The 24,314-nt window shown below is 47.4% G+C and overlaps 1 protein-coding gene across 1 annotated transcript in view; it reads right to left on the bottom strand.

Moving 5' to 3' along the window:
* The window catches only part of TTC34 (tetratricopeptide repeat domain 34), a 417,629-nt gene extending 396,753 nt beyond the window's left edge, over window positions 1-20,876 (bottom strand). The window contains exon 1 of the mRNA XM_078642477.1: window positions 19,245-20,876. Within this exon, the coding sequence (XP_078498603.1) occupies window positions 19,245-20,848 (1,604 nt within the window). The 5' untranslated portion in view covers window positions 20,849-20,876. The remainder of the gene's footprint in view (window positions 1-19,244) is intronic.
* Window positions 20,877-24,314: the final 3,438 nt, after the last annotated feature.

Below are 24,314 nucleotides of genomic sequence, written 5' to 3' on the forward strand. Positions count from 1 at the left end.
TAGTGGCCACTGTTTGCCACTGTCCTTATAGGCAAGATTTTCCTTGTGTTGGGGACAGAAGTCTGATACAAGGGGCAGAATGGGCCACATCATTTAGTTTGCCATGTTTTTACTGTCTGCCTATGGGGTTCCATCTCTGAGCAAGTTAAGGTTAGAAGAATCACAGACAGGGTCGACAAGTGAGGAAAAGGGCTCCCCATGGGTCTGTCCAGTGGCTCAGAAGAGTGTAGAGAGAGGGATACAACTGAGTTCAGAAGGGCATTGAACTGAAATGTGCCTCTGCAGAAGTAGGGCATTCTCCATGTTATATCACCTAAGCAGGAAGCCCATCAACATATTGAATAATCCACTCTTGCTGTAGGCTGGTGGGTGGTCATTTTAGACCTGGCCTGCTGTACAGGGTCACCCCCAAACATTTTGCCTTCACCCCTCTTGTTTTCTGAATCTGTTTGTGTTGGCCTTAGGACTCTGCGCACTTTGCCACTGCTGACCAGTACTAAAGTGTTTGTGCTCTCTCCTTTAAACCTGGTAAAATTGTCATTCATTCAATTGGCACATTTAATTTACTTTTAAATCTCTATGAAAGTAGTACTAAACCTACCCAGGGCCTGAAAATAAATGCTACTAGTGGGCCTGCAGCACTTATTGTGCCTCCCAATTAAGTAGTCTTTTTAAAAGCATGTCTCAAGCCTGCCATTGCAGCCTATATGTGCAGTCTTAACCCCTTGCGTGCGTGTGACGGCCGGGAGCTGTCACGCGTCACAGTGGGCATGGGCGAACCCCCCCTCCCCACTCTCTATTTCCCCAGCATCGCGGCAGTATTTGCGCCGCGGTCAAGGGGTTAAACTGCCATTTCGACCTGGTAAAAAAAAACTTTTGCCAGCCCTATACATCTCTTGAACTTTTAAGTTTTACATTTCCTGTTACTGAAAAACTCTTAAATTCATTTTTCATTATTGCAAGCATACCTCTCTGTTGGACTTGGCCCTTTTCACAGATTTTTTTTTGCTTTTTGCTTCCACTAATTCTGGAAGTCCCCCTTTGTAATGTACTTGTATAGGCCCTGTGAGGTTAAAATGCCCTGTGTATTATTAAAATAAATGCTAGGTGCAGGTGCCCTCTTCCCTCAACATGGCTGCCACTGACCCCTGTTACTGCAGCGTGGTCTTGTTAAGGCGCATTCTAGTTGCCAGAAGCTGGCAGGGACTCCAAACATTGTTGCCATTCCAGCCTGCCTTGCCTGCCCACAGTTAGAGTAGGGAAGCTCCTGGCACCTTCTAGAATAGGGGCGGAGCTTAGTTTTGCCGCCTTAGAGGGTGGTCACCTGACCTGGGCCTATATAAGAAAGGGAGGGAAAACTTTCCAGTCAGTTGGGGCATCACTGACCTGGGGAACCCACGCAGGAGATTTAGGCGGTAGGGCCTAGTCAGGGACTTAGGCCACTGAGAGTGACAGGGCTTAGGTGCTGCCTCTTAAGTTGAGTGAGGTACCCTGGACTACCCACTGATCTGGCCCGGCGAGAGGGGAACCCAGGGACCATCTACAGTGACCTGCAGAGGATGCCTGCCTGCAGCCACCTACTCAACCCCCCTTCAAGTAACAAGACTCTGGTATTTACAAGGGCGCAAAAACCATCAACCGCCAAGAAGACCTTCTAATTACCACAGGACTGCTGGGGAGTCAACCAGGTATTAGCCTGCGCTGTCCTGCCTAAGCCCCCCTGACTGAATTGGCTGAATCGCTGTCCTAAGGGAAGTGCCCACTGAAGCGAATGCTAAACACTATCTTTGCTTAGTGCTAGCCCTGAACTGCGGGACGGCCTGTCTACTTGGGCTGCTTGCCCTGCCGTGTCTGCACTGCTAACCTAACTGAAACTGAGCCAAACTGCGCTGCTCCTCAGCGCTCCCCTGCTGTGGCCTGTCAAGCGCTGTATCCTGCTCATTGCCCAGCGCTACGTGTGTGCCCGGGAGCGCCACCTCCTCGAAGCGCTATATTTTGCCCCCAAGCGCTGTACTGCCCTGAAGCGCTGCAAACGCCGACCGGACCTGGAGAGCGCTGTTTCTGAGGTACTAATCGGTGAGGGTACTCACCGCCGCGGCCCCAGCGGCCCGTGCGGCCAGGGCTGCCCTGTGGAGAGCTGTGGTTTGCCCCCGGCGACCCTCGGTGCCAGGAGAGGGCTGCCGCGATTACGCTGTGCCTCCGGGGGAAGCGCTGTCCCAGGACGTTGCGCGCCGGGCCTGCTGGGGCCTTCTGTGGGGCCACCATCGCCGCCGCAGCCCGGCCCAAGATTGGAGGATCCCCCGCGGCGGCCCCGGTGTCTGAGGTAGGCCGCCGCGGATTCCTGTCAGGCCGGACAAGGCCTTCACCTGCGTCACGTGACGAGGGACGCGGCGTCCCTAGCCACGCCCCCATCCGGCACCACGCAGCGATTGGCTGACGCTGCCGCGCCCGCCCAAACTGCCTGCTGATTGGTTCCCGGGCCGCCCACGTTATCACGGGCCCGGGAAGAGAGCATTTCTTCACCGGAGGGCCTCCCATCAGCTGGCGCCGGCCCCGGTGGGGCCAATAGAGATTCTCAGGCGGCGCAAGTCACCGGAGAGCTCCCTGAGGCGAGTGAAAGCCCTCCCTTCCAGGAGACCGCCGCAAGGGGCCGAGGAGGCCCGAAGACCAAGGTAACCCCCGGGGAGGAGGGCGGAAGGGCGGAGTAGGCCCGAGTTCGCCCCTCCCCTGGGGCAGACTGTTGTGGGGCCCCATTGGCCCTAATTGGCCGGTTAACGTACTGGCACGTGCCCAGAGACCTGAGAGATGACTTTGGGGGACTGGTTGTCCTTACCTGCCCCTAGGCAGGTCCTAAAGGTAGCAATGTTTTGGGCTGTTTGATGGGTCCCCTGGCCCAAAGTTTTATATGCCTCACCAGGCTAATGAAATGTTATTATGAGGATGCCCTCATAATACTACCTATGAAGTGCTGATTGCCCTAATGGGATGACTGTTCTCTTGTCTAGGGAGATATGGCCTGATTTACACCGAAGTGTTTAGCCCTCCAAAAGAATTGCTTAATCTCAATGAAATGAGTTACCATTAGTGAAATGTTTATTCAGGAACGATGATATGCTTATTCCGGATTACTGAAATGTTTATTCATGATTAGTGAAATGTTAATTCCTGCTTACCGGAAGGCGAACTACAGGCCTATCGTTATGGAGTGAAGTGTACCTTGCTTTAATGGAATGGTTGCTTAACCGCTGAAACGGTTATTTGCTCATGAAATATTAGGCCTGATGTGTAGGGATTTTATTAGTCCTGACTCATACAATGTTTTACCCTCAATGGAATGGTGAGTTCTGCTCAGGGAAGTGCTCTACTTCTGCTTGGTGAGCTGCTTATTGCTGGGTAATGACACGCTTATCTCTTTCATGAAATAGGTTCCCCATGCTATTGGGATGGTTTGCCTATGCGGAACCAACTGTTCTTCTTGCCCCAGTGTTCTAACGTCTACCTTCCAACAGGATTACTCTGGAGTGCTGAGAAATGAACTGGTTATATGTTCCTGTCTGATGCAATGGTAAATGAAATGGTGGTTAAGGCCTATTGAAATGTTATTGCTGAGTAAGGCACTGCCTATTCAGGCACCAGGTAATGTGATGGTATTTAATGCCTAATGAAATGTTTTACATTTAATGAAATGTTTTATCCCCCAGTTAATGCACGACTTATTCCTGCTAAAGAGTTTTAGGTACTTTTCACCCTTGCTTGGTGAGACGTTAATTGCGTTACCTACTGAACAGGTTAGTTACCTGAAGACCTGTGGACACTTGCTACAGGTTATGCTCATCCTTGCCTGATGAGCTGCTTGAAATGCTAATTCTTTCATGAAAAGTTTATTGTTAACTAATGGAATTCTAATACCTTCATGAAATGGTTTTCGCCATATGTTACAGTGATTATTGAACTGCTCCCTGTTCTCCCCTCCAATGAAATGTTTTGATGAGTAACTGATACTGTGATTTTCCACTCCTGAACCTTAATCTCATATAAAAGTTATTTGATTTTTAATCAAACACACTGGAGTGGCGTCAGTCATTGCGTGCCTTTTATTGTCTCAGTGGGTGTGTGCTGTGTAGTCACTTAACACCTAAGCTTTCGGGTGCCTACCTGCTCATGCCAGGCTACCCCTGGGGAACTGGCGACCCCAGTTCCTACATTGTTGGCGAGCGGTGGGATTCAGGACCTGTGACTATACAGCACCCTCCAGTGAGACGGAGTGTGCCGCAATTAGACTGGACACCTATCGTGCTTGCAAGCATAGGTAATTGCCCCCACTGTCTAGCCTGTGTGTAGAGACCTGTTTGACCCAGAATTGTTACCCACGTCCTAGGATCTTTCCTTTATTTTATCTGGGTCCCCACCTTGCAAAATGGAGTTCCAGCTGGCCAAACTGCCATGGGAATTTTGTCAGGGGATGGGGTGCCGGTTAGGCGGAGAGCCGCAAAGGAGGCGCTCGGTACCGCTTGGAGGGCAGGGGTAAGGGCCCACCCAGAGGGGAGAGGGGATGAGGAACAGGAGGGGCAGGTCACACAAGAAGAGGCAGGCGCTCCAGAAGGACTAGACCTACTGAACACTGTGATGAGTGGAAATGTGTTGCCGGGAAGACGTTTCGGGACACACAGTAGTGTATCTAGTAGGAGTGCTTCGTAGAAGGTGTATAAGGACAGGAGGGAGGAGAGGCGATTGAGATTGGAGCTGGCCAAGCTAAAGCACGAGAGGGAGAGAGAAAGGGAAGATAAACAGTTTGCTATGGAGGAAAGGAAGTTGGCGCACAAGCTTCAGCTCAAAGAAATGGAGCTGAGAGCCTTACAGTTAGGTGCGCCAAGAAATTCTAATGATGGCAGCGTATCCGAGGTTCGGGGGAGTGATCCTGAAGGGAGTGGTGCAGGGATCTTCCGACCCAGCGAGGCGGAAGAGGTGAGGAGTAGCCCAGCTAGGTCCCAGGATAGTGTGAGGGTTGTAGGGCCTCACATCCCATCTACAGGAGGGAGTGAGATGGGGAGGTGTCCCGAGGTGCCCCAACCACAGTCACAGGGCCTGGAGAGTTTGGTAAGTGAACCCCAGGTTGGGAGCCTAGGCTGTCCTGTTGTGCCTTCCAGTAAAAGGGATCCCCTCGTGTCAGGAGAACCCGGAGCATCAGTAATCGGAGCTCCAGTGGTTCAGGGTTCTGACCAGTCGCAGGGTTTAGATCCTGGACTGGGGTTCCAGGTTCAGGAGTTGCCTGACCTGGAGGGTGGGGTACCTGTAATTAAGGTCCCTACCGAATTGACTTCCAAGGGGTACTTCTCCCGGTGGGAGGGTGCGGAACTCTGGGAGGGGGTGCGGAGGGAGGAAGGACTCTCCTCCGTCACCGGCTCAGCCACAGGGCGCAGATCCCGGGTTGGGTGGCCAGGTTGAGGATTTGCCGGACCTGGCGGGTGGGACATCTGTGATCAGAGTCCCCCCAGATTTGACTCTCAGGGGTACTACTCCAGTTAGGAGGGTGCAGAACTCTGGGAGGGGGTGTAGGGGGAGGGAGGACTCGCCCCTGGCACCAGTTCAACCTAAGGGTCTAGACTCTAGGTTGGGGAGAGAGTGGTGTTCTGAGGGTGTCCCGCTTAGGAGGAAAGGGTGGAACCCCAGAAGGAGAGGTAGGGGGAGGAGAGGCTCGCCCCTGGTGGCTGGTCAGCCTGAGGGTTCGGACTCCAGGTGGGATGACCAGTGGCCGTTTGGAGCTGCAAGGAGAAGAAGAGTGGTCAAATGGTACTACGGGCCTGGGGCTACTGCCCCCCACTCGGTGAGAGAGCTAGGGCCAGAGACTTTTGGACTGTCTAGAGGCCAGTCCTGGCCACATCCCACTAAGGAACACCAGTGGGGTGGTTTGGATGGTGATGAGCTGGCTGATGCCATTGAAGTTACGGGCCTGCGGCCACCTTTTTCCGCCCCAAGCGGGGAAAGCCCATCACTGTGATGATTGGTCTACCCTGGCTTTTGGCTGGGGGGGAGTTGTGTTGGACTTGGCCCTTTTCACTGATTTTTTTTTGCTTTTTGCTTCCCCTAATTCTGGAAGTCCCCCTTTGTAATGTAATTGTATAGGCCCTGTGAGGTTAAAATGCCCTGTGCATTATTAAAATCAATGCTAGGTGCAGGTGCCCTCTTCCCTCAACATGGCTGCCACTGACCCCCGTTACTGCAGCGTGGTCTTGTTAAGGCACATTCTAGTTGCCAGGAGCTGGCAGGGACTCCAAACATTGTTGCCATTCCAGCCTGCCCACAGTTAGAGTAGGGAAGCTCCTGGCACCTTCTAGAATAGGGGCGGAGCCTAGTTTTGCCGCCTTAGAGGGTGGTCACCTGACCTGGGCCTATATAAGCAAGGGAGGGAAAACTTTCCAGTCAGTTGGGGCATCACTGACCTGGGGAACCCACGCCGGAGATTTAGGCGGTAGGGCCTAGTCAGGGACTTATGCCACTGAGAGTGACAGGGCTTAGGTGCTGCCTCTTAAGTTGAGTGAGGTACCCTGGACTACCCACTGATCTGGCCCGGCGAGAGGGGAACCCAGGGACATCTACAGTGACCTGCAGAGAAAGCCTGCCTGCAGCCACCTACTCAACCCCCCTTCAAGTAACAAGAAACTGGTATTTACAAGGGCGCAAAAACCATCAACCGCCAAAAAGACCTTCTAATTACCACAGGACTGCTGGGGAGTCAACCAGGTATTGGCCTGCGCTGTCCTGCCTAACCCCCCCTGACTGAATTGGCTGAATCGCTGTCCTAAGAGAAGTGCCCACTGAAGCGAATTCTAAACGCTATCTCTGCTTAGTGCTAGCCCTGAACTGCGGGACGGCCTGTCTGCTTGGGTTGCTTGCCCTGCCGTGTCTGCGCTGCTAACCTAACTGAAACTGAGCCAAACTGCGCTGCTCCTCAGCACTCCCCTGCTGTGGCCTGTCAAGCGCTGTATCCTGCTCATTGCCCAGCGCTACGTGTGTGCCCGGGAGCGCCGCCTCCTCGAAGCGCTATATTTTGCCCCCAAGCGCTGTACTGCCCTGAGGCGCTGCAAACGCCGACCGGACCTGGAGCGAGCTGTTTCTGAGGCGCTAATCGGCAAGGGTACTCACCGCCGCAGCCCCTGTGGCCCGTGCAGCCGGGGCTGCCCTGTGGAGAGCTGTGGTTTGCCCCCGGCGGCCCTCAGTGCCAGGAGAGGGCCGCCGCGATCGCGCTGTCCCTCCAGGGGAAGAGCTGTCCCAGGACGTTGCGCGCCGGGCCTGCTGGGGCCTTCTGTGGGGCCACCATCGCCGCCGCAGCCCGGCCCAAGATTGGAGGATCCCCCGCGGCGGCCCCGGTGTCTGAGGTAGGCCGCCGCGGATTCCTGTCAGGCCGGAGAAGGCCTGAAGCCTTCACCTGCGTCACGTGATGAGGGACGCGGCGTCCCTAGCCACGCCCCCATCCGGCGCCGCACAGCGATTGGCTGACGCTGCCGCGCCCGCCCAAACTACCTGCTGATTGGTTCCCGCGCCACCCACGTCATCACGGGCCCGGGAACAGAGCATTTCTTCACCGGTGGGCCTCCCATCAGCTGGCGCCGGCCCCGGTGGGGTCAAAAGAGATTCTCAGTCGGCGCAAGTCACCGGTGGGCTCCCTGAGGCGAGTGAAAGCCCTCCCTTCCAGGAGACCGCTGCAAGGGGCCGAGGAGGCCCGAAGACCAAGGTAACCCCCGGGGAGGAGGGCAGAAGGGCGGAGTAGGCCTGAGTTCGCCCCTCCCCTGGGGCAGACTGTTGTGGGGCCCCATTGGCCCTAATTGGCCGGTTAACGTACTGGCACGTGCCCAGAGACCTGAGAGATGACTTTGGGGGACTGGTTGTCCTTACCTGCCCCTAGGCAGGTCCTAAAGGTAGCAATGTTTTGGGCAGTTTGATGGGTCCCCTGGCCCAAAGTTTTATATGCTTCACCTGGCTAATGAAATGTTACACTCCTGCAGGATGCCCTCATAATACTACCTGATGAAGTGCTGATTGCCCTAATGGGATGACTGTTCACTTGTCTAGTGAGATATGGCCTGATTTACACTGAAGTGTTTAGCCCTCCAAAAGAATTGCTTAATCTCAATGAAATGAGTTACCATTAGTGAAATGTTTATTCAGGAACGATGATATGCTTATTCCGGATTACTGAAATGTTTATTCATGATTAGTGAAATGTTCATTCCTGCTTACCGGAAGGCGAACTACAGGCCTATCGTTATGGAGTGAAGTGTTCCTTGCTTTAATGGAATGGTGGCTTAACCGCTGAAACGGTTATTTCCTCATGAAATATTACGCCTGATGTGTAGGGATTTTATTAGTCCTGACTCATACAATGTTTTACCCTCAATGGAATGGTGAGTTCTGCTCAGGGAAGTGCTCTACTTCTGCTTGGTGAGCTGCTTATTGCTGGGTAATGACACGCTTATCTCTTTCATGAAATAGGTTCCCCATGCTATTGGGATGGTTTACCTATGCGGAACCAACTGTTCTTCTTGCCCCAGTGTTCTAACGTCTACCTTCCAACAGGATTACTCTGGAGTGCTGAGAAATGAACTGGTTATATGTTCCTGTCTGATGCAATAGTAAATGAAATGGTGGTTAAGGCCTATTGAAATGGTATTGCTGAGTAAGGCACTGCTTATTCAGGCACCAGGTAATGTGATGGTATTTAATGCCTAATGAAATGTTTTACATTTAATGAAATGTTTTATCCCCCAGTTAATGCACGACTTATTCCTGCTAAAGAGTTTTAGGTACTTTTCCCCCTTGCTTGGTGAGACGTTAATTGCGTTACCTACTGAACAGGTTAGTTACCTGAAGACCGGTGGACACTTGCTACAGGTTATGCTCATCCTTGTCTGATGAGCTGGTTGAAATGCTAATTCTTTCATGAAAAGTTTATTGTTAACTAATGGAATGCTAATACCTTCATGAAATGGTTTTCGCCATATGTTACAGTGATTATTGAACTGCTCCCTGTTCTCCCCTCCAATGAAATGTTTTGATGAGTAACTGATACTGTGATTTTCCACTCCTGAACCTTAATCTTATATAAAAGTTCTTTGATTTTTAATCAAACACACTGGAGTGGCATCAGTCATTGCGTGCCTTTTATTGTCTCAGTGGGTGTGTGCTGTGTAGTCACTTAACACCTAAGCTTTCGGGTGCCTACCTGCTCGTACCAGGCTACCCCCGGGGAACTGGCGACCCCAGTTCCTACACTCTCCCATAGGATAACCTTATTACATTCAATAAGTGATCAATTTCGATTACGAGCAGGTAGGAATGTCATGGTTGATGACTGGGGAATGTAATTTAAAATCTTCTTTAATGGAAAAGTTGGATTTTATATTGTAGCCAACGGGGGGTAGAAAGGTGCCTATGTAATCTAAGAAGCTCAGGCACGTAAGGCTAGAACTGAGGAAGAGGCCGAGCTCGGGTGTGACTATTCAGACACGCAGCCGCACTCCTGATTGGGCTCACAGAGAGCAGTGAGCTTAGACAAGAGATCCCAAGGGGGCAGAGTGATCTATAGGGACCCTGAGCAGACACCTGAACCCACATTAGCCACGATCCTGCAATCGTTAAGTGTATTCCAAAATTAGATTAAATGGGAAAATCGGCTAGCCCGAGCATCTGCAAAAAAACTACAGGGCTCAGTGTGCAAAACCGGGAAGACCTGCACTGAAATAGGGGAAAGAATGAGTATGGTGGAAAATCGGACAGAAGTGCTGGAAACCACAGTTGACGCTTTAATAACTCAGTTGACCTCACAGGAGAGCTTAGTGAGAGACATTAAGTGGAAACTGGAGGAGGCAGAAAACCGCCGACGCCGGAATAATCTACGGATTCTAGGGATCCCCGAGAATAGCAAAGGAAGCGATATTCGTGCATTTACTATTAACCTGTTCAAAAATGCGTTTCCAGAACTAACACAATGGGACTGGGACAAAGAAATTCAACGTGTGCACAGATTCCTGATGGCAATGTCTAAGCACCCCCAAAATGATCAATCAATTCCTAGAGTCATTCTGATATATTTTGGAAATGTTATGCTACAACAGGGGGTGTGCGATCTCGCAAGACCGAATAAAAGACGGAATTTGGAAAGTTTTAAATTTTTTGCTAAACTGAATTTTGCACATGCCACAGTGGAGAGACGCTGGAAGCTCCGACAGCTGATCACACCATTTCAAAAAGCAGGTGCAGTGGCCTTCCTCCAGAACCCTGCAAAACTGAAAGTAGTCTCACAAGGAGATACAAGCTGAGCAGACATTGAAGGAAATCATTGCAGGGAAATCTGGGGCTTTTGAGAGTAACCAATAGTCTCTTTCGATATGTTGTATTATTGGATGTTTTTGTCTGGAGTAATTTTGCTATTCTTTCGTTGCAGCTGGGTTGAGTGGGTAAGGCAGGTGAGCGAAAATATCTAAGAGGAGTTTTTGTATACATAAGGGAAGGGGTGTGTGGAGAGTGGGTGAGGTTTGTTAGACGCTATCACCCAGGCTCAGAATTAAACCTAGCAGCTTAGATAATAGTGGGGGTGGGGAAGGAGGGAGGGTAAGACGAAGGGGTTTTCTAGACACAAGGTGTACTTGATAGGTGCAGGGTGGGGGGTCAGTGCAAAAATAGACACTACTACAGTTAAGGATGGATGGGGTGAACAAGCACCATCATGGCTGGGTTGAAAATTGTGACTGTTAATATATGTGGCCTTAATGACGTAAAGAAAAGACAGAAAGTAGCTGTTGCATTACAGATGACCGGGGCTAATATCATATGTCTACAAGAGACACATAACGAGGGCTCGCAATGATATTTGCTTAAGTCACTAAGGTATCAGCTTATCACAGCTACGACACAGGGGATTTGAGTTAGGGGGTGGCCATTTTGGCAAAAGGGGGTGATCTACAATTTACACGTTCACTAGCTGATAAATTTGGACGGTGGGCGATCACTGAATGCCACTATGAAAATGGGGAAAGTAAAATGACACTATGTACTATCTATGGCAATGTCAGCGATGACCCAGATGTGTTGTTTTGTTTAGCGTGGCTAATGAACTGTCTCACTGGCCCCTCCTGCTGATAGTGTGTGGAGATCTCAATTTACATTTGCCAGGGGACTGGCCTTTGGACCCAGGTTTTAAATATCAAGGTAGGAAACTGAAAGTCTTCCAGGCACTGAAAGATATGTGTGTGTCACATGGGTTGATTGATGGCTGGCAATTAAAGCACTCTGGGGATCCGGGATATAGGTATTACTCTTATCCGCATTCTCGGCATGTGTGGCTAGACTATATGCTTATATCTAGTTCCTTGAGTTCCGCCAATATAATAGAAAAATTACCAAGGGTCTTATCGGACCATAACACTCCAGTATTAAACCTAGAATGTGGAATAAATAAGTCCATCACGAGCATATGGACGTTCGAAAGAGCACTACTGAGTAATGAGAAATGTTGTCAGCATATGAGGAGCTGGATCCCGGGCTTCTTGGCGGATAACCTGGGTAGTGCAGCAATTGATGTGGTGTGGGACGCTCTAAAGGCGAGTATCAGAGGGGAGTCGCTGCTATTCTCTCTTAGCTCTAACAAAGAGGCCAAGCAAAAGATGGTGACTTTACAGCATAATTTGGGTAGGGCTGATGGAGATTTGATTAAAGCCATTCAGGAGGGGCGAGTAACTGATAGCGAATTAAGGGCCAGATGTAGGTAGGCTATTACCGGTCGGTAACGGCCGAATTCGGCCGTTACCGACCGGTAATAGACTTTTCCTATGTAGGAGGCATTTTTACTGATTCGGTAAATAACTAATCGGTATTTACCGATTCGTTATTTACCGAATCATCATTTACCGATTCGGTATTTACCGAATCGGTAAATGAGATGTAGGAAGCACTGTAAACAGTGCTTCTGGGCTTTAAGGATTCGTTATTTACCACCAACTATTAGTTGGTGGTAACTAACGAATTCCTATGTAAATGCAAATATGTGCTTTTACACCTGTGCCATGCGACAGACATACATGCCCTTAGGGCATGTATGTGTGCCACATGTGCAAACAAGCACTAATCAGGGTTTGCAGCAGGGTGTCAAAGTGACACCCTGCCACCCTTGACTTTTTCCCAATTTTACCGAATGGTATTTACCGATTCGGTAATTGACATTCATTCCTATGGGCCTCCAGACCCATAGGAATGAATGGCAAATACCAAATCGGTAATTACCGATTCGGTAAATACCGAATCTTAACGATTCTGTATTTTTTACTGATTGATTACCTACATTGCATTTACCGATTCGGAAATAACGAATCGGTAAAATTCAGTATTTTCGAATCGGTAAATTAAAATTACTTACATATTGCCCTAAGTCGGGTGGCAATCGCTAAAAATTACATTATTGATATATTAACGGAGAAAGCGGTAGCCAAGGCAACAACACATAAAGAGAAAATCTATGAATTAAATGAACAAGTGGGCAACCAACTGACAGTTCGCACCCGAGAAGAAAATTCAGCAAATATAGTAAAAAAAAATCAAGGATCCAGAACTCAGCCTAAAGTCTGAATCCTCTAAAATAAAAGCTGCATTTCAAGTTTTATCAGGTTCTGTATGAAGAAGTAGAGAATCATCAGGGCAAACCTGAGACATATCTAAATATACCGCTAGATTTGAGAAAGATGATCAAGAAAGCTTGTATAATCCTCCTTACTGGGAGGAGATCTTTCCCTCAATGAATAATCTGGCTACAGGGAAAGCAGCTGGTATAGATGGAATTCCAACAGAGGAGTTTTATGTTAAATTTGCAGCCCAACTAAAAGAAAAAACTGGAATTATTTGTTTATATTTTTCTGGGGGGGGAGGCCACCAGCCTCATGGTCATCTGCTAAAATTGTGGTTTAAAAATAAATAAATAAAGATCCTTCAGAACTGGGGTCTTACCGCACTATCACGTTGATAAAAGGAGATTCCAAAATGTATTCCAAACTACTAGCGGGCCGACTGGCACCAATTATACATAAAATCGTATTTAACCATCAGCACGGGTTTATCCCTGGGAGATCTACAACTGGTCATGTCCAAAGGGTAATATCTCTCTGATTTTACGGAGGTGACAGGAGACCTATGGCACTTATATTACTTGACGCTGAAAAAGCGTTTGATAGGGTCTCCTGGAAATACCTTTGGGCTGCAATGCTCATAGTGGGATTAGTGAGGGATTTATAAAAGCTATTCAAATGCTATACGCTGAACCAGTTGCCAGCATGATGATTAACGGGGTATTATCGGAAACAATTACCATTACTAGGGGGACGCGGCAGGGGTGCCCTTGCTCTCCTCTTCTAGTCACGATTTATATTGACCCGTTCATCCGCAGGCTAGAAAATAATATGCTAGTACCACCAATATGGGCACGCAACTACAATACAAAAACATTGGCATATGAGGATGACATCGCTTTAGTCACCAGCGATCCTATTACGGCAATAAACGCGATAGAAGAGGAGGCCCTGAGTTTTGGAGCAGTCTCCGGATATAATTTAAATCAAGGTAAAACTCAGATTGTTCTTAATGACAAAATTAGGGTGAGGGATGACAGAGTCATTGATAAAGCTACATACCTAGGTGTTAGCATAACTGCAAAATTTGAAAATATAGTTAGTAATAATGTGGAGCCATTGATCCATCATACAATAAAGAACTGGTCCGACTGAATAATTTGCATTTAACTAAAGGTGGCAGATGTAATGTGATCAAAAGGCTCTTTCTACCCAGATTTTTATATTTTTTTAGGTCAATCTGCTTGGAATTTCCTACTCAACTGTTTCAATCTATTGTCTATGTTCTCCAGGTTTATATGGGGATATAATAGGCCACGCAGGGCCCTTTGATTCATTACATTACCAAAAGATAGAGGGGGAATGGCAATGCCCAATTTTAAATTGTACTACCGGGCTACCGTATTAAGATATTGCGTGGTACTCATCTCTACAGAGCCTAACAGCGATAATATACCCACTCCGCAAAAACTTATACTGGGAAAGGGCTGTGAATAATGCCTCTTGCGACATGTTAACGACAGCTATTTGAAGAAGGTTAAATTCAAGACCATTTCCGGTATATACAAGGTTTGGGGTAATGCTCGAAAACTACAGGGACTCGGGTGTTACTCTCAATATACTTCTGTATGTAAAAATGATGACGTCCCAGAGATTTTCAGCTGTATGGATAGGTGGATTCAGGCAGGGATTGTGCAGCTTGGCTGCTTTTATTCGTTGATTAGGTTGAAGACTTTTGAGGAATGACGTATTGAGTACGATCTTAGCCATAGGGACTTTTTAAAATTCCTACTGGTGAGAGATTTCCTGACGAAGAAATGGGGGGCATGGTAAAATTTCAAGCAATTCAAACTATAGAGAACCTTAGTAAAAATCTATCCTAACCATCGGGGAGATATAGAAGTCTTTGAACTCTTCGTTTCCGGATGACATGGAAAAACAGATGGTTATTTGGCAGGCTAAATTAGGAGTATCATCCCAAACCCCCCTCCGCTCTTATGAACTATCACAGACCTGCTCGATGTCGATAAAACTACAAGCCCAATTCTATAAAACTTTTTTCTCATTGTACTACATTCCGAACAAAATAACAAAATGGGGGACCGGAAAGGGTACAACATGTCCTTGTTGCACATTATTTGATGCTGATATCGTGCATATGTTTGCTTCATGTAATGCATTGTCAAATTTGACAGCAGAAATTTCCGTTTTTTTATCAGAAATATTTAAAACAGGAGTAAGTATCACAACGGAGGAAATACTGTTGGGCAGAGCAAATGCCAGCCGGCCGAAACATATGCAAGGATTGATCTTTGTGGCAATGGCCATCTTAAGGTTATGCATAGCCTCAGCATGGTTAGACCCGAACCCACTGGTGTTCCAGCAATGGACAGCACGTTTGTTGGCAACATGCAGCCTAGAGGTGGCCATATATGAAAAGAAAATGGCGTATTAAACGCAAAAGAGGTATGATGATTTGGGACCCACTGTTGCAATGGATACAAAGCCACATTTAGGACGGACTGATTTTTTTTCTTTTCTTTTTAGATCTCTTGCACAATGAGAAACGGCAGCCTAGCAAGAACTATTATTATTAGACTAGCAGCCCGTCCCGACCTTGTCCGGGAGCAATCAGGCTTCCCCGCCCCCCGCCCCGACATTGTCCAGCAGCCCGGGACCCCGCCCGCCCCGACCCCCGCCCGCTTTGACATTGTCCAGCAGCCCGGGCCCCCGCCTGCCCCGTCCCCCACCTGCCCCGACCCCGGCCTGCCCCGACATTGACCGTGGGTCCCCCGGGGCCTTACCTGAGCCGCTGCTCTTCCCCCACGCACATCAGTTCACTGCTCCACCGCTCCTTGCCGCTCGTCACCGCTCCTCCCGCCTGTCCGCCGGTCCTCACCGCCTGTCCGCCGCTCGTCACCGCTCCTCCCCCGCGCCATGTCCGCCGCTCCTGGACGCCGCTCCTCCCCGCGCTCCTGACGTCAGCACGCAGGTCGCGGCCGGCGCTATTCGAAGGGACTACTTTTTTTTTAAGGTACATTTTTAAGTAACGCATATTTTTATAGTTTATATAGCCTATGTCCATCTGCACACCCTGACGATTACAATGATGTATCGAGTGTGTGGATTGGCGCTGTGGTTCCCGAGTTTACCCGCCTCAAAGGTTCAAAGTTCTTGCTTTATAATAGTAGTATAGATTTAACTGTATTGTATATATGATGAACTGCTTTGCACCTTTGTACCTCATGGGTAATTTTGATGAATTATTAAAACAAAATTGTGTCTTTGTTCTGGTATGGGTCAAGTCTGTAGGGTGGGGGGAGTGGGGGTTTCTATGTTTTAAAAAAAAATCTAATAAAGATTTTTTTTTAGACAAGGAAAAGTTGGATTTTCAGTGACAATTCTGGAAAAGTAACTTTTATAAAGTTGGCATTTTCTTGTCTTAATCGTTTGGGGCCTGCAGTCTGTTCCTGGATCACATGTGTAGGTGTAGCTGGCAGGTAGCCTTTGTATATTCCTCCTATACAGTAACACAATAGAAGGTGTGGTTGTTGGCTGGATGGACAATCCTGGCTTGATGGTAGGGACAGAGCTATCACCTACCACACTAGCACAGCAGAGGCACTGGCTCAGCACACTCACAAATGGCTACACACTAGCCTATTGTGCCTAGCACCAGGGCAGGGAGGCAGAAAATTCCAGGCAGAAGCTTCTCCCACTTCAAAGGGGGCACCAGGTATAAAACTGGGACCCTCAGACCAACTTTCAGTATAGTACTAGACCTTTGAATAGTACCAAAGAAGGACTGTTCTGCTGCCAGAGGACTACCCTGTTGCTTGAGGCCTGTCTTGCAGTCTGAGACGGAAGACCTGCTCCCTTTAGCCCAGGTGAGGTGACTCCATAGATTAGCTAACTGACTTCCTGCTCTGAACTACGGGGTCAAAACAAGCTCCAGAGGCCTCTCTGCAACTGCTAGCTGACATGCTGCAACCGAACCTGCCTGCACCTGCAACCCGACCTACATAAACCCTGCTGGCCTCTGGTGGAGTGAGTTCCTGATCCCCAAGAGGGGCCTCCCAGGTCCTGGACCCATGGTGTGGCATAGCTGAGCTCCTCCTAGAAGAAAAGGAGAAATCATTAAGTTGGGGGATCATTGTGACCGCAAACAGGCCTGTTTGCATTAAAGATCTTGGTGCCCGCCAACGCGAAGCTCCAGTGTACCTGACTCTGTGCACTAATGTGAACACTAGTAAAGACTGGCAAAGTGAGATCTGCACTTTGCACTAAAACATCAAAAGCCTGCAATGATGCCAATTTGAATCTCTAGAAGCGATCGGCCATGACGTCCGACAGGATCTTTGTGCTACAGTGACAACTTCCCACAACAACAGGCATGATCTTCACACTATGGTGACAACCATCTTCAACACTTTCCATACTCCTTGCAGCCTACCTCGCTCAAACAGAACTCTTCGTGCTGGACTTTAGAAGGTAACTTTTTCATTAGGACTAACCTGGTCCCTGTATCAGGCCTGCACTGCATCATGGTCAGCATGAACTTGTGACTTCCATCCGGTTTCACACAACCAGATAACCATGAGTAGTGCTTCTGTGTCTTTAGGAGCTATAATTACCAGAAATCTTCAAAATTGCCTATCTCCCATTATACTGAGAGGACTTTTGTCATTTTGGTGTCAAATAATTTATTGCCTTTTTCGAAATTGGGTTCGAATTTTCCTTGAGTTTGGTTTTCACTTTATTACTGTTTATGTGCTGCATAAATTCTTTACACATTGCTTCCAAGTGAAGACTAACTGCTTTTGTGCCAAGCTACCAGCGGGTTAAGCATACATTAATTTAATTACTTTTGTGGTCCACCCTGGCTCGGATTGGGGCTGTTGCGTGAGTAGCTTTTCACTCCCCTTAACCAACAACCCAATTTCTCTCAGGGGGCATAAAAGTGTAATCTACAAATCTCCTCTCAGAACACAACTCCACCTGTGATGACTAGAAGAAGGATTTCCCTTCTGTTGGAATCATGAAGGAACTCTGGACCTGTTTTCTTTGAGACCAGGACTCAAGAAGGGACTCCAAGGGTCAGTGTGCTGACCTCTCATTTGAGCTACAGGAACACAAGAGGCATTTTCCTGCAACTACCTGGATGACGAGTTCCACTGGACCTGCCCTGGACCTGCTACTCTCCTCAGATGGAATGAGTCCTAACCCTCAAATAGTGCCTCCCATGTCATGGACCCTTGACTGGCATTAGAGTGTACTTCTCGTGTACAAGCTGCTAAAGCTAGGACATAGAAACTTTTCGCCAACTTTTCTGTGTCAAAGCTATTGACGTTTCTAGTTTCCACTCTCTGTGAAAGGGTATGTGAAGGTCCACTAAAAGCTCAGAGAAGTCCTTAGTCAAATTATAAGGGATTGGGTTTACCAACATGTAAGGAAAGAATAGCTTAAGTCTAAATGAATGTAAGATCATGTGGGAAGCACAGTAGCTCAACTCATCTCCTTTCCCTCCTGCAGGAAGTCCTGTCATGGGCATATCTCAGTAGGGATTGGAAAGGTGTGCTACATTACCTCCTTTTAAGGTAATTGCCTCCCAGGGGGCCTACTGCCAGCCTTAGGCAGCAGTAAAAGCCTTCATGTCTCTATTTGAAAAAAGTTCAGGGTTTACGAAAATGGCACAGTTTAAAAGGAAATCTGCAATTAATGAAGGCAAGGCCTCTGCAACTTATCATACTCCTGAATATGACATATTTTAAGCCCAAAAAAACTATTTAAGAAATGTGAACACAGGAAAAGGACTATGGGACATGTTTACAAAGAAGTGACGGAGTGCTGCGTTAGCCTACTTGCCTTAACGCCGCACTCCACCACTTCTGAAATGCAGGGTTGCACCTTACGTGTGCTGCTTTGTGCAGCATAGATAGAAGTAGAAACTCGTCATTTTTTAAATGATTGTTTATGTGCAGGAAGGGACATCTTCCTGTTCATAAATAATCATGCATGACATTTTGATGTTCATACGTGTGCGGCACAATGCGGCACACATAAAAACAGCAAACGCGAGGAGAAATAAAGCATTTCTCCTTGTTGTTCCCGGTTAAGACCAGGTTTTCCCTGGTCTTAATTTTGGCACAGGCCCATATCAACGGCACTCTTGTAAATATGGGGCAGCGTCAAAATGAATGGGTGTTGCGGCGAAATGCCCCCCGCAACACCTACTGCCCACCCCTTTCACGCTAAGTATAGCATGAAAAAGTGCCTTTTTTACAAGGCGGCATTAATCCACGTTAAGTGGCTTAACACCACCTTGTAAATAAGGTGAAGCCCCTATCGTCACAGGAACGTCTTTAAAAGTGACATTACTGTGGCGATAGGGGCTTGTAAATATGCCCCAATGTTTCCTACAAGGTCACATATGGAAGTCCCGGTAGACGGCCATCTATTCTCAAGTTTACATTATTGTTACAGATCGGAAAGAAAGAATCGATCTAGATGCAAAAAACCCTGTAAATTTAGGGCAGAGAAATTATAAAAATATATTGATAGAATGGAACAATCTAAGGTCTAAACTCTTTATATAAAAGAAATTCAATGAATGCAAACAGACATTACTCATACCCTTCTTTAGATAGCATGCCATTCTGCCCAGTCGCCTTTTTCACCCGCAGACCACTGCTTCCAGTTGGATTGGGTGGTTTCCTCTGCAGAATCTTCTGCCCTTCTTCCTGGAGAACCTTGAAGAGCAGTCCTCTTTGATTCCATGGGACGTAAGATTTTATTGTGAGTATGGTTTCCTCCATTTTCAGCTTGCAGGCGGTGATGTAGTCCAAGGCAGTGAGGTATGGACTGCCTGCCAACATGCGGATAAGCCCACGCCCACAGAGGGCTTTGACACAACTGCTAGGGTGAGGGGAGTCATGCTCCACAATCTGCTGGAAATCTTCCAGGGCCCCATGATGGTCATTGGCGTGGAGCTGACAGAAGCCCCGCAGGACCAAAAGCGTGTTGTAATAGGTTTTTTGCTCTGACACCAACAAGTGGTTGCAGATGTCCAAAGACCCTCGGAAATCCCCAGCAAGCAACTGGCAGTCTGCAAGGCGGACACTCATTTCACGCTTGGAGCTGGGAGATACAAGGATTAGAAGCCGAAGGGTCTGGATTATGGGCAGGAGTAGCTGAGCTTCTGTATTAGACCTCAGATCTGGGCGCATGCGCACCGCTTCCCTAAAGTCTGAAAATTCAGATTCCAGAGCATTCTTAGCTTTCTGCTCAACCCTTTCAGCATCCTCGGTGGAGAAAACCTCTTCAAAGTGTTGTTGAGCCATGGTGGGGCTTTTCTGGAAGGCTCCTGCTAAGTCCTGGAGCATATCTTTAGTATGGGCACCCAACGAAAAATAAGCCATTGCCCGGTCCACGAGTAGACAACAAATTTTATCAGATTTGAGGTTGCTCTCCAAGGATAAGGCATCGATTGCCTTGGAGTAGACAACCACACACTCTTCATAGTTGCAGTTCTCAAGCAAGTATGCTGTCTGTGTCTTACAAATGCGCATATCATCAGGTGCCAGGCAAGAAAGAAAGCGATGGCAGTCCCCAAGAAGGCTGTCACGATAGCCATTGTCCACATCCTTATCGTGCGTGGAGATGTAGCTGTGAAAGGCCTCAATGATTTGTGGGAGATATTCCTTCTGTTTTCCACTAACATATTCCATGGTGTCTTGTCTGTGCTTGACAAAGGCCTGTACGTAGTCCACAACACCATTGCTGGAATGGGTGTGGGACAACACCCATGCTAGAGCCCTGGTGAGAAGCAGCGGCACTGAATGCTGAGGGTAGGTGTTTAACAAGGAATTGCACCTGCTCACCACTTCTTCATATCGCTTGCCATGCAGCAAAGTGCTCATTTTGTAGATGCATGCAGCAAAGTTGTTTGGGCAAAGGGTTGATAGGAAAACCGCAGCAATGCCAGTGTTGAGGGAGACAATGGCCATTCCGTCACACTTGATTTTCGGTATTTCGCTGTCACCTAGGCACCAGCTCTCCAAGGTGGAAATGACGTCCTTCCATTGCAAGTCCTCCAGGGATCTGGTCTTCTGCAAGGCAACAGGAGCATTGCAGCTGAATGCGGCCATGTAAAAGGCTGTACCTGATAGTACATCTCCCTTAGCGAAATGCAGGTCGCCATCTCGGCACAAGCGAGCCATCAGCTCCTGAGCAGACATTTCAAAAGCATTCAACTTCACATCGTTGTCCAAAAGGCAGAAGGTAGATTTCCCTGGGCACCTGTAAAAGAAACAGAAGATGGATATCAAACCAGGGTAGGCTAGTATAAAGCGAATCAGGTACTATTTGAGAACCACATAAAATGTGAGTGCACACATGAATTGTAATTGATTCCCTTATTGTACTATCACCAGTACTGAGCTAGTTGAAAGTACAGCCATACCATTTTAGTAATAATCCATTTCCTTAATCAATTGTACTCGTGATGAGGCATTCCCAGAGATGATCCATAAATCTTTTACTGAATAACTAGTTGAGAATCTTTGAGTAAAACAACGCGTGTGTTTATGAGTACACATGGCAGTCTTGCTCAGTTGACTTTCCTCCATGGTTCCTAAGTAGGTGTTGGATCTGGAAGGGACAATGATGTGCGAATACTTCTTTCTAATGGAAAGGGAGGGCTCACCAACATGGGCATTTGAGGACCAGACTTACCACTATAGGAGGGATGGAGGAGGGGGAGATGGACAGGCTGTTTTTTATCCCACTAGTATGGCAGCAGCATCGAGATAGAGCAATGAACATACACACTCATACACATACAAACTGTGCATATATATGTTGGTTTTGAGTGTCTGTATGAGCATGCATGTGAGTGCATGCGTGTGTGTGTGTTGTTTAGTTTGCAGAGAGAGCTGTAGGTCAGGAAATTGTTAGCAAAAACATTGTCTGACAGAAAAATTGCGTCCTAAATATTGTTTACAATACAGGACACAATATTCTTGTCAGATGATGTTTTAATTACAATACTCAGGTAGGGCCTCAGTGGGCCAAAAAGTAGTCAAAAATGTTTTGAACAGGTACAAAATGGTAGGTCCAGTTACCTTTTTCATTAAACGATAGTGCTACCATGCTATATGCCTTCTTACATACAAGGTTAATCTATTGTCACTCTTTCTCTATGCTTGCTTGCCTAGCTTTCTCCTTCATTGCCTCCCAATTACACAAAATGCCTCTTCTTGCTTGTCTTTGGGCTGGAGCAGTGGGAACGATTACCTGTGCATTAGGTGCCTATAAATTGATTGGTTATGTTCAAAACTGCATGTATGAACTTTGACCTCTTTCATGATCTCTCTTCATCTGGAGAAGAAAATTGAAAAATTGAACCCTACTAAATCCCTCAGTTTAATTTATCAAAATCATTTAGTGCAGCGCTTTATTAACAAATCGCTAGCCACCTGTTTGTGAAACAGACTTTCAGGCGAGCCACAGCAATGGCTGTCTATTTCAATATTCTAGAAGCAGTCAAAAGCTTTCTGTAATGAGCCTAAAGCTCATTACATCTGGTCTAAAATGAGTTGATCAGTTTCTCAAAGGAAGTAGGGCTATTAACGTTACAATATGCATGTTTTCACTCATGCCCTCCCCTTAAGGGCTTATCCATACTCCATTTAGTGGGGCATTTAGGATGTGGCTAATACTAGTGCATTAGTTATTAGGAAGAATATTAATTCATCAATATTTGTCTTTACTTCCCGTGTGGGATCATGCCAGCTTTAAATGCTGGCTTAGGCTTGTTAAGAGTGCCAGCAACTATCAACCAAATAGAAACAAGAGTGAAGCGCCACAAGGGAATGTTAACAATTGTTTTTCTAAAAATCAGCAATTAAACCACATTATTTAGAGATATTTGACAATGGCTTGGCAAAGAGACCTAAAGGGAAAAGAAGATGCAGAAGGCGATTTTGAAGACTGGACCGCATGAAAGACTACCGATACCCTAAGTGGGTAATCTGCTTCAAAGATGTAGAGAGTATATCCCATTCCTAGGAAAATGTAAAATAAGAACAGAAACGAGTCTAAAAAAACTCTGAGAAGATGATTTATACTTATTTGTCTATTTATGTATTTGTTGTATTTACTGTTCTGTGTATCACGTTTTGGCTAATTCAAAGCAGAAGAGCAGAAACAAATAAAGCGACTGGAAGAGAGAAAGTCCCCGATAAGGGATGATGGGTGAACCTCAGCTGGTTTTCGGTGATATTTGAACCCTGTGCTCGGTTGGAATGAGGTTTAGATCTCAAGACAGGCTGGAGGGCATTCCACACAGGAAATGTGCTTGCAAAGACAAGGCACTTCCACTGTGTTTCATCGACTTCGAAACCATGAGCGGGCAAGATAGCAACTGATGCAGAGCGGTTTGCGACTGAAATATAGAACGGAGCTACTTTTGGAGGTATTGTGGGCCTTTTCCTCTGTAGGCTCTATCAAATTTGCAGAGAACCTTTAATTTAATTCTGACTGCAGCTGGTCATAAGTGGTGTTATTTCAGGGGAGGCCTGGTTGATCCCATTCAAAAATGTAATGCACAGCCTGGTATTGTAGCATTTGTAGTCTGGTAATAAGTTATTTTACAAGGCCAGTGTGAATCATATTACTGTAGTTTAGGGGAGATATTACGAAGCTTCCCCATCAGATCTATTCACTAGTTGATTTGGACTAGTTCCATGGCCAATTGGATTATTTCCACTAACAAATGGCTGCCTGGGAATCGAAGTTGCTTATAACTGTGTTACAAAAGTAATGCATTACAATTAAATGCGGAATTTTAATATACACATTTTCCGCCTCAATGTTAAGTTTATTCTACTTCTCCGGTAACCACTGGGAGAATGAAACATTCTAGATTATAGCATCACTTTACATTATTTCCTTGGGTAGTGAAGGATAGATGGTAAAATGGAAGGATGGATGAATGATGAATGGGTGAGTTTGGATGGGTTGATTGGTATTTGGTTGGACATATCAAAAGAAAGAGGGGGAGAGAAGGTATGAAAAGGGAGGGATGGATGGATGGAATGATATAAGTTAAAACCTAACCCGGTGTAGACCCCAGTATCTCTCTTGAACTTTCCTACATTTTAAAATATGAGGGTGGAGAGCACTGTTCCCACCAAGGTGCGCGCGTGGGCGCGCGCTCACGATGGTCACCCGGAGCGCGCAGTGGCCTGGAATTAGCGCGCACACTGTGACAGAGACATCCCTATGAGACGCTGCTTTTAAAACGCGAGCGTCGCGAAATCCAGGCTGGAAGGAGAGGAAGAGACATGGTGTTGGAGGCGTGCCAAGCCCATTGTGCTCAAAGGGCTGCAGTTTCAGCCCCCGCACCCCACCCCACCCCCGTCGTGTGTGGACCCCCCCCCTCCCCCCCCCCCCCCCGGCTGAGAAAGCTTCCAGGGCATACAACAGCCGCACCCGAGTACTTCAATGGTCGTTTAAAAGACCATTTGCACGTTAATGAACTTAGTCATTTTTTCACCCCTCCTTAGAGCCCCTGCACCTCGACACTTCCTACTTGCTGGAAGAATGAGCACCCCCCTCCCCCCCTCCCTTTGCAACTGCGTCGCAGTTTGATCTTTCATCTTCGTAGAAAACAGGGAGTCTTCACATCGAGTTTAATTCTTG

This window comes from Lissotriton helveticus, chromosome 5_1 (assembly GCF_964261635.1).
Source record: "Lissotriton helveticus chromosome 5_1, aLisHel1.1, whole genome shotgun sequence".
In the NCBI taxonomy this organism is placed as follows: Eukaryota; Metazoa; Chordata; class Amphibia; order Caudata; family Salamandridae; genus Lissotriton; species Lissotriton helveticus.